The sequence below is a fragment of the Triturus cristatus genome, chromosome 3_2 (assembly GCF_964204655.1).
Source record: "Triturus cristatus chromosome 3_2, aTriCri1.1, whole genome shotgun sequence".
NCBI classification, from domain to species: Eukaryota; Metazoa; Chordata; class Amphibia; order Caudata; family Salamandridae; genus Triturus; species Triturus cristatus.
Window position 1 is genome coordinate 1,134,896,572 of NC_140584.1, and position 18,599 is coordinate 1,134,915,170.

At 42.6% G+C, this 18,599-nt stretch overlaps 2 protein-coding genes across 2 annotated transcripts in view; one reads left to right on the forward strand and one right to left on the reverse strand.

Annotated features, from left to right (window-relative positions):
* Positions 1-14,382, reverse strand: part of LOC146859259 (uncharacterized) — a 145,555-nt gene extending 131,173 nt beyond the window's left edge. Inside the window, exon 1 of the mRNA XM_085649949.1 lies at positions 14,223-14,382. Coding sequence (XP_085506075.1) covers positions 14,223-14,246 — 24 coding nt within the window. The 5' untranslated portion in view covers positions 14,247-14,382. The remainder of the gene's footprint in view (positions 1-14,222) is intronic.
* Positions 1-18,599, forward strand: part of LOC146859258 (uncharacterized) — a 400,212-nt gene that overhangs the window by 300,989 nt on the left and 80,624 nt on the right. Inside the window, exons 23-24 of the mRNA XM_085647151.1 lie at positions 1,714-1,944; positions 15,080-15,162. Coding sequence (XP_085503277.1) covers positions 1,714-1,944; positions 15,080-15,162 — 314 coding nt within the window. The remainder of the gene's footprint in view (positions 1-1,713; positions 1,945-15,079; positions 15,163-18,599) is intronic.

An 18,599-nucleotide genomic window follows, 5' to 3' on the forward strand; every position in this document is an offset into this window, starting at 1 on the left:
ATTGTTTTGTGGAACTAAATGTACAGTCTTTAGATTCGGCATCAATGAACTTCCAAATATTGGCGGTTTCCTAAGCTTGTCCCAGTTTACGTACTAATGGCATAAGAAACTTTGTGCATTATGTACTATGGTTTAGTTTTTAGACAGATCTTGGTTGACTGATCACACAGTGTGATAATAGCATATACTGAGCCAGAAATAGTGAATGTATTTATAGAAGTGTTGCACAGTTCTTCACTCTACTCTAGGCATATCAACACAAAGTTCAGTCAAAATTAGGGCATTGGTTTGATGAATATCTCATGCTACTTGAGTTTATTTGAATATTTTTACAATAGGAGAAATACAAATATGCTCTCTTCGTACCCGAGGGCACGATTCAGGAGAGCGCAGCGAAGTGATTTCATATTAATTATTCTCTGCATGTCTCTGCCTGGGGCGTCTCTCCTGTGCAGAATCACCGGCTGTTTATGGGTGCATTGCACGTGTGCAGGTATGTATGCTTGTGTCTGAAGCAGGGCTGGGTACATGATTTAGATCTTTACATGTACAATGGTTACATGTCTTTAGGTACGTATGTTTGCACGTGTGTTTTATGTGCATGTCTATTTTGGCTTACTTTATTGTGTAATCAATTAAAAATGCAATAGGTCTCGCCTTTCATTAAGTTAAAGCCATTTGCTTTGCTATATAATACCATTAGCAAAGCAAATGGCTTTAACTTATTCAAAGGTGAGACCTATTGCAATGCTTGTTTTTTCCTGCACTCTTTTGCAAAGTGTCCAATGATGCCACAACTACAGCATTTTTGTTTTAAGGCCGGTCTATTCAAGCGATATGCCAAATGGTCTCTGATATCACACCTATAGCATCTTCCCCTAACAACAGTACTAGTTTTGGGTTGTGTTTTAAAGTAATTGTATGCAGATTTAGCATTGATTTTGGCTACAATTTAAATTTCTTTCCCTTTAACCAGAAGTTCCTTTGCGTTTCTTCCCGATAGTTCACCTTTACGTGAAATGTTAATAACATCAACCAAAGGGGAGTTCCCAAGTACCTATAACATCCTATAACCTCTCCTGTTTAACTTGGTTGCTGGTATGCATAACTAATTGATCTCTGACCAATTTATCCTGTAGACCCTCAAATTTACAATCTATCGACAATTTTTTACGTTCTGCCGCATACTAGTCGACGGATTGGCCTTTGTTTTGCTTACACTGAAAAAATGTATACCTTGTTATGCCTATGCACATTTCAGGCGCAAAATACACGTCAAGCTCTTTCAATGCTGCAAGAAAAACATTACCTTCTTGTTACGAAATAATTTAGGAGTCCTTTTGAAGGTTGTAGAAGAAGGATTTATTCTGTTTCAGCAACACCCACGACCAGACGCTCCCGCTGCGCACCAGGACCCCAGGCAACTGAATTAACGTTGTCGGAACCTGAAACGCATCGAGCAGCGTCCGATCACAGAACAACTTTCAAAGAAAGCACAGCCTTGTGATACATCCTCGCGCTGCACTCCAGCGCGAGGATGAAGAACAACACATTACAACTTCTCCCTCTTCACCACAAAGAGAAACAACAACTTATGCAAATAAGGACAATTAAAATGTGACAAGAAATAATGGAAGTAGTAAAATAAGAGAAATGCAAAAACATTACATAACATGTGAAATCATGACAAGACATAATCATTCAATCTGGTAGGTAATTTCCTACTGCGAGTGCCTAATTCTGGTGGTAAGGAGTATGTGTCAGCATTAACCTCAACAGTGTCAGAAGTGGATGGACCAGACAAGTTGGAACTTGTACCTGAAGTACTTGATGTGGCATGCATAGTTGGAATGCAAGATGAGGAAGAATTAGCAAATTCAGTTGTTGGAGTTTTTAACCAAAAAGACCAGTCACAATTCTCAAACTCCTTTTTGGTCAATTTAAGTAAGGCGCGAGCCTGTGATATAGAGAGGTGTACTAATGATCTTTTGTTCCACTATCCTTTGACACCAAGTAAGGCTGAGCCTTTGCTGACACCAGTAACCTGTACAGGCGGGGAAAATTTCGACAAACCCTTAGTTACTTTTTTAGAATTTTTGATGAGAACCCAATCACCAATTTTTAATTCAAGTGAATCAAATTTTCTCTTTGAATCAAACATTGACTTCATTAGATCTTGTTTTTTCAAAACTTTGGCAGCCAATTCTTGATTTGCAACATTCCCCTTATTGTTCTTACTAAGTAACCAATTGGGACATAAGTTGGTGTGAACAGTCCTGTTTCTCAAAAGTGAAAACGGAGAAACACCTGTGGTACAATGTGGAGAAATGTTGTAAGACCACAACTTAGTTTCAAGAAAATCTTCTACATCTTGATGAGAAGAAATGGCCACTTGAATGGCATCTTTAACCAACCTGTTCGCTCTTTCTACTAAACCATTTGAGGTCGGTGAATATAGAGCAACTTTAAAGTGTTTAACATCTCGTTCAGCCAAAAATGAACAAAATTTCTCAGAATTAAAATGAGTGCCATTATCTGTAACAATGATGGAAGGTGAGCCTTCTAGCAAGAATATTTTTTTTAAAAACCTAACAGCATTAGTGGAATTTGCTGACTCACAGAACATATGGTAAACCCACTTGGAGTGATAGTCAATCAGCAAGATGAGATATCTTAGATCATGGGGAAGAACCTCATAAGGACCAGAGAAGTCTAGGCCGACTTTCTCCCAAGGTTTATCAGGAAAAGGAACAGGATGTAAAGGCGCGTTCATGACTCTCCACCTTTTGTCAGATAAAAGACACTCAGGGCACGAGTCAATATGAAACTTGACCTGCGATTCAAGGGATGGCCACCAATAGTGAGACTTAATGAGTTGTGCAGTCTTTGAGATCCCAAGATGACCATGATGTGCAAATTGAATAATATCATTTCTGAGACTGGAGGGGGGAACAAAAGAATCATGTCTCATTACTAAACCGTTAACCAATGATAATTCTGATGCAACCATGGCAAATGCTCTCAACTCATTAGACAGATTCCTATTTTCTGGCCAACCCTTCAAAATGTATTCGGTTACTAATTGCAAATTCTCATCTTGATTATGAGCTTCAAACCAGGACTGTTCAGAAATGCAGGGGCATAATTTGGTTGCATCAACAGCAGCAACAACACATTCAACATCCTCAATAGCTTCAACTTCTGAGGGGTCCTGAAACGCCATGCGTGAGAAGCAATCCGCCCTGAAATTTTTTCCCCCTGAAATGTGTTTAATAGAAAAATGAAACTCATGCAATTTTGACAGAAGTCTGACCAATCTGGCTGAAGCTTTTCCAAGCCCATTACCATTAAGCAATTGTGTGAGTGGTTTATGGTCCGTGAATAAATCAAACTCACGTCCCCAAATGTAATTTCTGAATTTATCGATAGCCCAAACGCAAGCAAGTGACTCGCGTTCAATGGTGCTATAATGTGTTTCAGACGGTTTAAGCATTCTGGAGGAAAAAGCTATGGTGTGCTCTTTTCCTGAAACCCATTGGCCCAAGACAGCCCCAAACCCGTGAGACTGGCATCAACCATTATGTAACATCTAGAGGAGTCATGAAAGGGATGCAAGGCCGGCGCTTCAATTATGATTGTTTTGACCTTGTCAAAAAGACGAAATTTCTTCAGACCAAAGAAACTTGGAGCCTTTTCGTAAAAGGGCACGTAAAGGTTCAACTGTTTGAGCATAACCTTTGACAAATCGGGCATAGTACTCTGCTAGGCCTAAGAAGGATCGAAGTGAATCTTTATCTTTAGGAGGGGTAGCATGACTAATGGCCTTAATGAGGGATACTTTGGGTTTAATCCCTTCTGGAGACAAGGTATGACCCAAATAGTCTAACGATTGTGTGCCAAACTTGCACTTGTCAGCTCTGATGGTCATACCTGCCTCATCTAGTTTGGATAAGACTGAAGATAATTTTGATAAATGTGACTCCCACCCAGCTGAAAAAACCAAAATGTCATCTTGGTAGGCTTGGACTCCGGGCATGTTCTGAAAAATGTTGTCCATGATTTTTTGGAAAACACTGGCCGCGGAGGCCAGACCAAAGGGAAGCTTGAGGTATTTGAAAACCCCAAAAGGTGTGATAAATGTGGTGAAGTCTTGTGAATCCTTTGTTAATGGTACTTGGTGGTAGGCTGAGCGCAAGTCAATAATTGAAAAAAATGTTGCTCCTCCCAGGTTGGCAAGAAGTTTGTGAATTTTAGGGAGGGGATGGCGGTCAACCAAAATGTTCTTATTCAACGTGCGCAAGTCCACACATAACCTGACCTCTCCAGATTTTTTGCGTACGATGAGGATGGGAGAAACACACTCTGAAGAGTCAGAAGGTGCAATGACACCATCATTGCACAGGGAATTAAGAACTGACCTGAGTTTATCCATCGCACTAAGAGGAACAGGACGCACCTTGTGAACGACAGGTTGAGCTTGTGGCTTGAGTTTGATTTGGTGTTGAAAACCCTTAACAGTTCCCAATTTACCTGAAAATAGATTGGGAAATATGACCAAAATCTTACTAATGTCAGAAGTATGGGTGGTGAGACTTAAACAGTCAGTTATTGGATGTGGAACATTTCTAAAGCCAGCAGGCGAATAACCTTGTGGTGGTTTGCCAAGGGCAATTGGGTTTTCAGAACCTGGAATTAGATAAAGACCCATTTTTGCAAGGTCTTTCCAGCCAATGATGTTGCGTTCTTTGACTGCAACATATACTTTTGTGAAAATGGACCTTCCTAAACATTCTAGCCTAGAATTAAAGTAGCCCAGCATGTCAATGTCAAACTCACCAAATGCTTTTAGGTTGACATCTGTTTGAAATAAGGATACTGATCCTTGCCATTTTTCTACAAACATAACATCTGACAATATAGTAATTGGGGATCCGGAATCAGCCATAATGGTAATCTCTATATTGCCAAAGAATGCTGTACCTAAAGGCCCTTTCACAAAATGTGTAGTAGAAATAAAATTACACTCAATTGAGACCACCATATCTTGGAAATTGTCTATACAATCATCGACAGTACCCGAGTATTCAATGCTATTGATACCAGTAGGTTTTTTTAACAGATCTACATGAGGTCTGAAAATGACCTATTTTCTTACACAATACACATCTCTTCCCAATGGCAGGACACATGGGACTATTGCCAGGGTGTGATTTAGATCCGCACCTATAACAAGCAATATTAGTTTTCCTGAGCCCTTGCTTAAAAGGTTTGTTAGCACTAACAGAATTAGAAACATCTTAAAATGGCGTTTTAAAAGAGCTGGAAGATTGATCACTTTGGAGCACTCTGGAAGTAGTGATAGACCTCTCAATTCTCTTGGCAATGTCTATGGTTTCTTGAAGTGTAGGTTTCCTACAACTCAATAATCGTTCTTGAATTTTCTTTGAATGGCAAGCAAAGACAAATTGATCACGTATGTAAATGTCTGGGTTTGCTTCAAATTCACAAGTTGAAGCTAATACTCTCAATTGTGCGATATATTCCTCAACTGTCTCATCTTCATGTTGCTTTCTCCTAAAAAAATTGTGTCTTTCTAGCATTATGTTCGGTTCTTCGTCATAATGATTTGCAAGACGAGATAATGCCTCATTGTAAGAATTCCAATGATCTGCATCACCAGCCTCACCAGCCGGAGTTGGAAATTTGGGTACATTTTCAAATACGTGTAGTGCTGTAATACCAAGACACCCATACAAAATCGCAACTTTCAGTGCAGGAGAAAACTTAACAGCATCTATGGCGACAATATGGTTTTCAAATGCCTTTACCCACTGACGCCAGGGAATGCTTGGTTTTCCAGGAATCTGTAAAAACGGAGGAGGTTGCGCAAACTGTTGTGATGATGCCATGGAAGAAAAAGTATCGTAATAATTTACCCAGAAAAGGTTAACAAAGCCTTTAAATTTTGAGAAAAACACTTCTTTTATCTTTCTTTTCTGTCTTTTTTTAAATGTCAACAGAGTAAAAATAAGAATAAGGAGTAAAGTAGTTTAAGAGTGTTAGAGTATGAATATAAGGTGTGCAGGCTTAACAATAAAACTGATGCAAAAAGGTGTGCCTGCCACCGTTAAATCTCAGAGCCTGAGTGAGTTGTCCTGGTAACAATTCCTTTAAATATAATGTTTAAGGTGTGCCTGTCACCGCAGAAGAGTGCAGGCTAGATCCTACCTTCATGTGCGTGAAGAAACAAAGTCGCGTATAAATCCGTGTCTTCCCACTTCGAAAAAGTGTAAACACGCATTGCTAGGAGACTGTAATCTCATGAAATGGCCGCTTGACGCATGCGCGGTGACATCGACGCTCCATTTCGTGTAGCGGATCTACAGGAGCAGCGAAGGACAGCTGACGTCATGGGGCGTCCAGGAACAGCCAAATCAGGATAACTCACTGAAGGCAGAGGGGAGGAGTCAAATCCCAAACAACGCAGAGAGTCGGGACTCGGCAGGATCACACCAGCAAGGCAGGAACGACAATAGTAGGAGGTGGCAAGGTGAGTGCAGTATTGTTGGTGGGTGTTGAAGTTGATTCTTCTCCCGCTCGTAGCCAAATGTTACGAAATGATTTAGGAGTCCTTTTGAAGGTTGTAGAAGAAGGATTTATTCTGTTTCAGCAACACCCACGACCAGATGCTCCCGCTGCGCACCAAGACCCCAGGCAACTGAATTAACGTTGTCGGAACCTGGAACGCATTGAGCAGCGTCTGATCACAGAACAACTTTCAAACAAAGCACAGCCTCGTGATACATCCTCGCGCTGCACTCCAGCGCGAGGATGAAGAACAACACATTACACTTCTCCAACTAGAGGAGTCTTAGACATCTGATTATACACCTTCAATCCATATGGGCCTAGTGCATGTAATAACCTTATTTTTTTCTGTATAACAGGCTTTTTTACCGATTCATCAATTGCTACAATATTGTTTAAGAAATAGTCTTTCCATTTTGCCCATTTTATGGTAGGTTCAGATCCATATGGCCAAAATGCACGAGGCATCGAAACAAACATTTGGAGTGGCCATGTCTTTCACTTCTGAGGTGCATCACAGCACTTTACACCCACAGTCTTGAAGTAAACACAGATCTGCTCCACAACAAGTGTCATATTCTCAGTCTCTTTTCTAACAGTCAGCGTACAAATGAGACATCAAAAAGACAATATGTAAATGTTATCTCCTCGACTTGCCTTTTTGCCGCCCTTGAGTTCGCCCCTAAAGTTTTGCAGCTCCGATAACGCGTTGTAATTCAGAAGTCTTAAGATATAGATAATTTCCTAGAAAATGATATCGCGTAGGGTCACATACAGAATAACCTTACGTCGATGGTGTACACTTGGACGCACACATGCTGTGCTGACGTCCAATGCCAGGACACGATGCACCAAGCTCGCAGAACAAACCTGGAATGCCGCACGTAGGACTCCAAACGCGCCAGCCGTCTTCAAGAAAAAACACTCCACGGCTCAACAAAAACAAAGCGTTAACGAGCTGTTACATTCCTGTAAGGAACTTGAAGCTAGCAATGTTCATTTTTACATTTTCCTTTATCCCAGATACACTCCACGCACAGATTACAGTACTTCAGATCACACGTGTAAGATCCCGCCGCATGGCGAAGCGCTGTAATTCAAGGACACAAATAACCCCAGTAGCACTATTCTTGTGGATTTGCAACGTAACTGATTCCTAGAAGGGTGCATTTCCACTAAGTGTAGTCACATGAGGCATCAAATCTGATTGATGATCAAGTCCATAAATCCACAAGAGTATTATTTTTCTGGCTTCAGACACTCGTCGCTACGTTTGTTGTGTATGCACGGCAGGACGTGGTTTCAGGTGCACAACTTTATTGTCTGGAGCCACCAGTAGTAACATCCTCACAACACTATGTTAAGGGGTAATCTGGCCATCACAATGACCACATTCTACAGTTAGAACATAACCTAATGTTGCCTAGCAACCCCACAACAAGGAAGGCACATAACATTCGTGTTTATTATTGTGAGTGAGTGGTACTCACTGTGGTTGTGCCGACAAGGGGGTGCGCTTCTGTGCTGAACAGGCTCTGAGGAGAAGTGCTCAGAGAGAGTGAGACATTTGGTTATACTCAATGCGATTACGTTCACATGGTGTGTGTGTGTGTGTGCGCGCACACTCACATTTGCTATGGTTTGTAAATCTTGTAAATGTGTGCGTGAACACAAGACTACGTTTACAGGAACAGGGCCGGACTGGCCGTAGCGGGCACCGGGCAATCCCCCGGTGCGCCGCATGGGTGGGGGCCGGTTTTGGGCCCCCGGGGGCCGTTTTTTGTTACAAAATTGGCCCTGTAACACAATCGGCCGAAAACCGGCCCTTTCAAAGAGCTTGGCGGCACCCCCAACCCCCCAGGGGGTGGGAGGGCCGGCCGAGCACTTTGCCAGGGCCGGTTTTGGTTCCCAGTCCGGCCCTGTACAGGAAGTATTATTTCATGATGTTATCAACTATCATATTTTATGGTTTCAAGATGCAAAATTGTTATGGTTTTAATTAACTGAAATAATAAACTTAAACTTAGAGACTACGTTTACAGATCATTAGAAATGCCAGGACCTCCAACATGCACTCCTCCCCACTCTTACATTATTTCAGACTTTAGATGCTCTTGTGGAAAGGAGCAAAAAGGACAATTCATGGAGAGAATGCAGAACAATGTCATACATTCACCCCAGTACAGAGATCTAGGCCTAAATCCATCATTTTTGTGCTCACCATGCCATTCCAGTTTGGACCCAGCCATATGCAAATCAGTCTTGACCCTGCGCCCAATGGGAACAGTCCAGCCCGAACTGCCAGGCCAGGTCCTCCAAGGACGGAAAACAAGCATCCTAGGACCAGTTTTGGGCCTTCAGCCCTAGTCAGCCAGGATAGCTTGACTCCAGTCGCATAGAGAGCACGGGACCCACATCTGGGCATACCCGTCCCACTCGGGGTGACAAATGCAAAAGAACAATGGATGGACAGAATGCAGAACAAGGTCATACATTCACCCCAGTACAGAGACCTGGGCCTAAATCTATTGCTTTTCTGCTCACCATGCCATGCCAGTTTGGACCCAGCTATATGCAAATCAATCTTGACCCTGCGCCCAATGGGAACAGTCCAGCCCGAACTACCAGGCCAGGTCCTCCCTGGACTGGAAACAAGCATCCTAGGCCCAGTTTTGGGCCTTCAGCCCTCGTCAGCCAGGATAGCTTGACTACAGTGGCATGGAGAGCACGGGACTCACGTCTGGGCATACCAGTCCCACTAGGGGTGACAAATGCAAAAAGAACAATTGATGGACAGTATGCAAAACAATGTCATACATTCACCCCAGTACAGAGATATGGGCCTAAATCCATCGTTTTTTTGCTCACTATGCCATTCCAGTTTGGACCCAGCCATATGCAAATCAGTCTTGACCCTGCACCTAATGGAAACAGTCCAGCTCGAACTGCCAGGCCAGGTCCTCCTTGGGCTGGAAGCAAGCATCCTAGGTCCGGTTTCGGGCTTGCAGCCCTCATCAGCCAGGATAGCTTGACTCCAGTGGCATGGAGTGTTTGCTTTATTCTCCCTAAGTTGGCAGGGCATGCCCAGACGTGGGTCCCTTGCTCACTTTGCCACTGGATTCAAGCTAGACAGGCTGATGAGGGCTGTTAGCCCGAAACCGGTCCCAGGATGCTTGTTTCTGGTCCAGGGAAGACATGGCTTGGCAGTTCGGGCTGGACTGTTCCCATGAGGCACAGGGTCAAGACTGATTTGCATATAGCTGTGTCTGAACTGGGGTGGCAAAGTGAGCTAAAGAATGATGATGGATTCAACCTAGATCTGTGACTGGGGGTGAGTGTTTGAAAAGTTACAGCACTCCGTCCATCATTTCCTTGTGTTTGTCTTGTGGAAAGAAGAGCATACCTTTCTTTTTGCTTCGCGTGATGACCTGACCTTTCTCACAAAAACCAGGACATGCATTTAAAGTTAATAAAATCGTAGGGACACCGGGACGGTCCCCAGAAAATTGAGACTATCCGCGAAAATCCCTTTCATCCCTTTCCGCTCTCCCCCGTCCCTCAGACCCTAAACTCTTCTCTTGCACATCCCATCTCTCTTCAACCTCCCCTTCCTCCTCCCATGCTCGACAACCCTGAGAGGGGAGCTCTTGGTAATTCCTTCCTCTTCCCTCCCTCTGACCTTACAGTCCCATACTCCTCCCTCAATTACCATCTAGCCCAATCCCCCCACTTTCACCTTTCATATCCTAAAGTACCTGTCCAGCCCCTTCTCCTCTCTTCTCCCCGTATCTCTGGCCTTCCTTTGACCCCTCTCCTTTCCCCCCACCTTTGGCCCTTCCTCTCTACTCCTCAACTGTCTCCTCCTATTTATGATCTCTACTCTTCCCCTCTGTTCAACACCAGTAAAAATAACTCTCTTTCCACCACTGTAACACCATCCACTCCTTTCTACCACCATCTTTCCCCATCTTCTACCCTTGCACCCAATACCCCCGTTCCCCCACCTCTCCCTGTCCTCCCTCACCTACTGCACTCCCGCCCTTATCCATCGAGCCACCCAACATTCCGTGCTCAGCCCTCCTGTCCCTGGAAAATAAACCAGATTCTCTCACCTCTTCAATTTCCCAGCTTGAAGCGTCCATCTCACTTTTAAGTGCCAAGATTTCCCCCTTCTCTAACAACCTCCTGAGGAGCTCCTTGCTCACGCGCCCCAATAAAGCCAACCACAATCTGTCCTCTGCAGACATCGCCAACTTACTGGCTAGCTACAAGACTTCCAACGTCACTCCCCTTCCACTTTCCTCTCCTAATAACTCTACTCAGTTCACTATTCAGACCATTTCTTCCGTCAGAACTAACCAGCCTTCTTCTTCTCTGGCACCCTCATACAAGAATCTTATCCCTATCTCCCTTAACAACCGAAACACCCCATCACCAAAACAGTTGCGTCAGAGCTGCACTGTTTGCCCCACAACTGCAGATCTGCAATCAAACACAAACTGGAAATTCCTGACACTATCACCCACCACAATCTCAACATGCTCTTCCTCACTGAGACCTGGTTTAACGACTCCTCTCATACTTTGTCTGATCTTCTGGTACCCACTGACTATTCTATCTTCAGAAATGACAGAACAGACAACATTGGGGGAGGTGTCGCTATCATCTTCAGAAACTCCCTTCAAATTAAAGCCTTTCCTACCACCTTCTTCCGTTCATTCGAATGCCTATCCCTGGAGCTTCAAGTACAACACTGCTCACCCTTCAGATTCCATGCCATCTACCACCCGCCCGGTAACTGCTCTTCCTTTTTGGAGGAACTTACCGACTTCATCAATGACCAATATTCTCAAAGTGACAGACAGATCTTCCTGGGTGACTTCAATCTTCACTGGGGCTCTTTGGAAGACTCGGCTGCCAACAAGCTTGCCACCTTTCTCTCAGCTAATGATCTTATCCAAAATTGCTTGGAAATTATACACTCTAAGGGCTCAATTCTGGACCTTGTTATATCTAAAGCAGACCTGCTTACTATTGCTCCCCCATCCATGTAGACTGGTCTGACCCACTTCCTCATACCATTCTGTTTTCACTTATCGCATGTTATAACTATTGGCCAATGTAAAAGGGCTTCTACCTGGTTCCACTACACTAAAAACATTGATCTTGACACCCTTCATGATTCTGCTATGCGCTCACTTCCTAGGCTAGACCCTAACATGGATGTCAATGATCTCACCTCCCATTGCCTCTCAGTCCTTGCAGTCAAAATCAATAATGTCGCTCCACTCCAAAGCAAAAGGAAAAGACCCACCCATTCAGCACTTTGGTTCAATAAAGCCCTCTATGATGAAAGGAAGAACCTTAGAATCTTGGAGAAAAATTGGAGACAATCTCCATCCACCACCAATCTCCCTCTTTTACGTTCAGCAAGATCCAAATACCACAATCACATCTTCCATGAAAAAGCATCACATTTCAGATCCCTTCTCGACTCAGCTAAAAACAGACACAAAAAACTTCTTGACCTCTTCAAAAACCCAAACTGCTCTCCCCAACCATCAAGCCTGAGGATTCTACAAAGAAAGCAGCAGAATTCGCTATATTCTTTGATGAAAAGGTCAAATCACTGGTGGATCAGGTCACCCACCCCCATTGAGGAGCGAAAATCCTTAGTCACTTGGCCGAACTTTGCCGTCATCTCGGAAGATGACCTCCTCAAATGCATCCTCGAAACCAAACCCTCCAACCATTCTTCTGACCCCATCCCTAGTGACATCGCCATTGATTTCTACACCCATATTCTCTCTTACTGGACCAGGCTGGTTAATCTCTTCCTCAGTCAAGGCTCCCTGTTGCCCTCAAAACAGGACAGATTTCCCCTCTTCTAAAAAAAAACCTCAGCTGATGCGAACGAGCTCAACAACTTCCGCCCCATCACCAACCTCCCTTTTCTTTTGAAAATCACAGAAAAGTGTGTTGTGAAACAACTTTCCCTAAATATTATGGACAATAATCTTCTTGACGTTTTCCAGTCTGGCTTCATTCAAAATTGCAGCACTGAACCAGTCCTGCTGCAAGTGATTGATGATGCGCTGCATATACTCGATTCTGGGGAATCGTGTCTTCTGATTCTACTAGACCTCTCTGCAGCTTTTGACACTGTTTATCATAACACCCTCCTTAACACTCTTCAACGGAGAAAGAGCTTGGAAGGCATAGTACTTAAATGGTTTGCCTCATTCCTCTTGGACAGATCCCAAATTATCAAGATAGAGAACAGTCTTTCGTCTTCATTGGCGGTAGGTGAAGGCATAATTAAGGTTCTATCCTTGCACCCACTTTGTTTAATCTCTATCTGGAACCATTAGGGAACCTCCTAAGTAAATCTGGGATCCACTACCATCTCTATGCGGATGACACTCAAATCTACCTCAAGGTGTCTTCCGCACACGATCTCTCACTACTCAACTCTTCTCTCAACTCTATTCACAACTAAATGTTAGCTCACCAACTCATTCTAAATCCCTCCAAAACTGAATTCCTCCTCCTATCTACCTCTCTCTCGCCTCCTCCTGTTCAATCTTGTATGGATTAGCTGAATTTACTCAACAATAAATCCATCATTGTTGACAGCGGTAAATCCCTAGGTGTCATACTTGACAAAAGACGCAACCTAATCTCCCACATCAACTCTATTGCTAAGAATGCACGTTACCAGCTGTGCCTTCTCTGGGGGATTTGTCGGTTCTTCCCGGAGAAAGACCTAAAAACCTTGGTCCAATCGCTGTTTCTCTCTAGACTTGATTATTGCAATTCTCTTCTGACTGGTCTACCCAAATCCTACCTCTCCCCTCTCAAATCTGTCCTCCATTCAGCAGCTGGCTTTATTTCGGGGTCCAAACAAAGTGACCACATCACTCCTATCCTGTCTTCTCTTCGATGGCTTCCCATCGAGGCAAGATCTATTTACAAAACTGCCTGCATCACCCACAAAGCCTTGCACACTTCCTCCCCTTGTTACCTGGCGAATAAACTGAAAATGTCTGGAAGGTCTAGAGCTTCTCGGAATGCGCAAAAGTTTCTGTTTGAGCTACCCTCCTTCAAAAGGGAAAGATCGATGGCGCAATCCTTCTCAGGTAATGCGGTGAGAATCTGGAACTCGCTTCCTCCATTGCTCCGGGCCACCTCCTCTACCCGGATCTTCAAAGCCGACCTTAAAGCTCTTCTCTTCCAAAGACACTTTCAGAACTAATACTTTCATTCTCAGGCACCTCAAGGAAATTCGTTCATCATTGTAAATTTGTAATATTTTCTTGTACATTCCTTACCCTAGCTTGCTGTGTTTGATATTGTGTGTTTGCCCTCTATGGTTTTACCCTACCTTTTCTAGTCTCCTGTTTATTTTTGTAAAGTTCTAGTATGTAACATTTCCTCATGTAACGTAACTGGTTCTATTGTACAGCGCTCTGACACCTTCGGGTAAAGTCTACGCTGTATAAAAATGCATTGAATAAAATTAAAATAAATAAAATTGTAGAGCGCTTTGACACCTTCGGGTCACCCTACAGTACTCCGAGGACTCACTGCCCTGGGTGCTTCACAGAGGGGGAAGGGGAGGGGCTTGTACTCACCGGAGCTGGCTGTTGTCGCCCCATGTCTACAGGTGCTGCAGGCAGCCTGGTGATGACAGGGATCAAAGACAGGACCAGTTCCTGATGTCTGAATATCCCAGCTGATCTAACTGGCTCTTCAATGTATTGTTTTACAGCAGGTCATACCTACTGCGCCTGCGCGGAAGAACGACGTATACCCCCGCGCATGCGCAGTTGTAAAGTCGTCATGGAGAATCCTTTCAGAATTAATGGCTTTCCTTGGACCGGACAATTCTGTTTGTGAATGATAGTCCAGACTATCTGAGATGATGACGCACACATAGCACCCCGTCGGTGCTTGCGGAACACCCCCAAGGAATACAGAGTCTTTCGTTTATTTCAATGGTTGCAATTTTGATGCCCCGTGTCCATGGTTACAGTCGCTAGTCTGTCTTTTATTTCTAAAAATTTCCTAACTCTATCCGTGAAATGTCCTAGCATATCCTGGTGCGTCAGCAGACTAGCTGTGAGCACGCGCACTGTGTGCTCTATCTGAAACCAGCAGGGCTTTCCATGGAAGGGATTGTGAGGTGGTCGTTCAGAGAGGGGAGTTGAGTGTGTTGTCTGCCAGTAAGAATGGGAGAGTAGAATGTGTGAACTGGCCACAGGTAGGTGGGTTACTTATTGTGGCCTGCTCATAGATTGAGTGCCTGCAGTGTGTTAGTTATTCATAATAAGTAGCCTTGTGTCTTCACTATAGACAAGGGCTTGGTTGGTAAATAGTATTTTGCGTGTGGGTTGTTTATAGGGGAGCTGTGTTTGCGCATGGAAAAGCTGTCACTGTGGGTTTGGGTTGTTTATGGGTAGCTGTTCACTGGAGTGAATCCTATTTCACTAAACAGTTACAGTCACATCACAATACATTTCATCAGGAATAATGAAAGCTAGGAAAGGAATGTCTCGGACGGATTCAGACAAGGTGAGTGGTTAATCTGAGTTGTGGGTTTGCATGCACTGAGTATAGGTCTGATTAATCCTTAACTCCAAATGTAAATATCATAACACAATGACAGTATGCTTAAAGCAAGCCATACGTATTTCCTTTGCCAGTGCTGCTTCTTATTATTGCATCATTGAGTAACAACAATGATATTGTTGGCGATATTTCGAATCGAAAATGTTCCAATTCTAAAAATATGAGATTGTGAATTAAATAGTGCTGTTGCCTATGGAGACGCAGTGGTTTTTGGAGTGTGTCATCACTCCTGTTTTACTCTTCACACTGCTTTCTTCACTCTGTTAGAAAAGTGCCCCCTTTTCTTCTTACAACTTTCTAAAATCCCCTATCTGCTTACCTTCCGCATCATCTCCTTCCTCGTCATTACTGTCTTTTCACTCTGTCTTTCTGCACGTACTTCGTGTGTTTCTTCCCCTTCATCATGCCTTCATTCTCTCTCACACTCTCTCTCTTTCCTCGCATGTAAACACACAATGTTGTTTTCGTTTGGTGCTGTCAAGATTTCAACAGCTATGTATCTCCTGCACACACTTTAACCTAAAGTGGTACTTACAATTGGAACGTATGCTGTCATTGCGCTGTTTGTTTTGAGAGGCCAAGGCTTGGAAGAGCATGTCGTCTCAATACGGTTATAACCCACTGACAGGCATTGTGGCAAATGTGTACTACCTTCAGATTCAGTTCTAGAGCTTTCAGTTGTTTTTTTCATGATCAACTAACAGCAACCTGTACTCACCCAAGCACTTCACGTCACCCATTGAACCACGCTAATACATTTTGTAGACATTTGATTTATTCACTAGGCCAACATAATGGTGTCCTTTATATGGTGCTGGGGAGTGTCAAGCCCTTGACTGGCAATCTCATCCAAGTTTTTGCAAAGCAGTTAACCTGGTATTGGCTGCCAGCGGTTTAGCTTTGTCGATGTTTGTTGGGTTTTGCTATTTTTTTTTATAAAACATTGTTTTGAGAGTTGACAGGCACGCACCAATATTAAAATAAAATCGTTTAAAAGGCAATAATCTTTCTTGGGTCTCAAAGTACACATTGCACACATTCACGGCACTGTAGACTACTTTTTGTGGTGTGTATGTGTTCTTTTGTGAAAGGGCATAATGACATCACTCACTGTGAAGTCAACAGTGACCAAAGTGGGCTGTTGCATTGCTGTATGCTGTAGTGGATGGAGTAAAACGTGAATAACACAACACCAGACCAATGAATGAGGAGAGCTAGCTGAAAGTCCCATAAATTAAGTATATTAAATATATAATATTACTAAAATCAAAAGGTCTTGGCTGACACAATGCCTTTTAATTTATTGTTTGCAAACCTATGCCATATGCCAAAAAAAGTAAACATAATTCTGTATTGTTTAATATTTCTTAATGAATTTAACATTTACTACAAATGTTTTGTTTTCACAGCACTATATCTATAAATATGTAGCATTTTGTAAATGTGCTTTATTAATTTTTTCATTTTAATGACCTGGAAGGGGTGCAAGTCTGAGTCATCTGTCTGGAGTTAAGTCACAAACTGTGCTGTTGTAGTAGATGTATTATTACTAAGCTAATGTATGGGTCCGCCAATAGCACAATAGATACATGTATAAAGGTAGACACACATTTATGAGAATGGGGATAAATATAAACCAGATTATGAACATGGAGAAAAACAAATGCACAAATAGGCAGCCAAATACATTTCTAGCCAACCAAAATATAGAAATGTGTTTGATCATGCAAATACAAGGATAGAATACATAACTACCCAAATATGCAAAGAGACAGAGATGTTCATAGATAGAAGCACACGAATAGACAAATTGGTACCAAGACTGAGGGATGGGCAGAAAGACACTCAAGCCAAATCCCAGACATGTAGCGGTTCGAAGTCTACTCACATAGGTTTCCTCCGATGCCCAGGACATATTGTTTGAGGTCAAGGACAATACCCGCAGCACAAACCATTTGGCTGCCAGAATACACTACCACATTATGGATCCGGAAAGGTCACTGTCTGCAGTTAAGGGAATATTTGTGTCCACATGTTAATGCTGTTCGAACTTGTATTTACCGTACAAAGCCTTTATTATTAGGGTGAGCGCTCTGAGGAAATGATGTAAATTCACACTGCACTACTGACATTAGTTCCAGTATAAAAATGTGTACACTCGTTTGCAAAGTTTAACAATATAAGGCTACGTATAATGCTTTCAAGCTGCTCTATGATTAGATACAAATATATGCAAAAGCTTGAAAGCAAGGTTGAGGATCCTTTTCTTTCTAAATAAAATGTTCATTAAGAAATGCAATTAGGAAAAAAAGTTTAGCTAAACTACTGTGAAATTGTAGGTATAATTTCTTTGAAGCATTGTTTAGCAAAATGTGTTGATGCATGCTAATATTTCAAAAAAAAAAAAAAAAAATCAAAAAAAAAATCAGTGTAACCAGTTGTAACAAAAATAGAAAATATGAAAATAAACAAGCACTGGCAAAACCAATAGGTATGACATTGGTGGTTAGCCTTTTGATTATGTTAATGCGTGTCTTGTTATTTTGGTCTCAAAGTGCACATTGTCACTGTAGTTCCTGTTACTGAACAAAACTACTTTGTGTGCCAATATTCTCCTTGTGAAAGAGCAGAATGCAGTCACTTACAGTGAAACCAGCCAGTAGATAGAGAGATAGAATTCTAATAAATAGAACTCGCCAGATAGAAATTTAATAAAAACAAAATAGGGACCCAATTCTTAAAGAAAGTCACAGAAGTGCACCCAGGGCAAATGTCCTTGCAGTAGTACAGATTTATGGCTTCCATGAATTTACAAGAATTTACAGAAGTATGTCAGAAAATCATACTCCTAGAAAATATTTGTGAACTGCATTTTAGCTCTGGGCTATTAATCATGTGTAGATTTCCTCATGCAAGAATCTGTTGCGCGGTAACAAGTTCACTTTACCACCAACCACTTTTTTCCCCAACACTGGAAGAAGTTTTACTTCTGCCTTTGTCAGTAGTAAATTTCCAACCTTTCGCTGTATGGGAAAATATTAGAGACAAGCTAATGGAAACCCATAAAACATGCAAGTTAGTAGGTTTTCACAGACTTAAAAGGTCATTACAACCATGGGGAACTACTGCTTACCTCTACCTCCAGCCCCAGTACGTAGATCCGTAAAAAGATGGCAAAATAAGGGATTTGCTATTATTCCACCCCTACTGTGGTATGAGCTCTGGCATAATCAGAGTGGCTATTATCAGAGCTCTTATATAATGAGATTGCTGTCATAGTTTGTCCCCACACTGCATGGCACCAAAGGGACAAGTGGATTTTGTTACCGGACAAGTAGTCTTTTGAATCGACCTGTCCCATGGACAAGTCTTAAATTCCA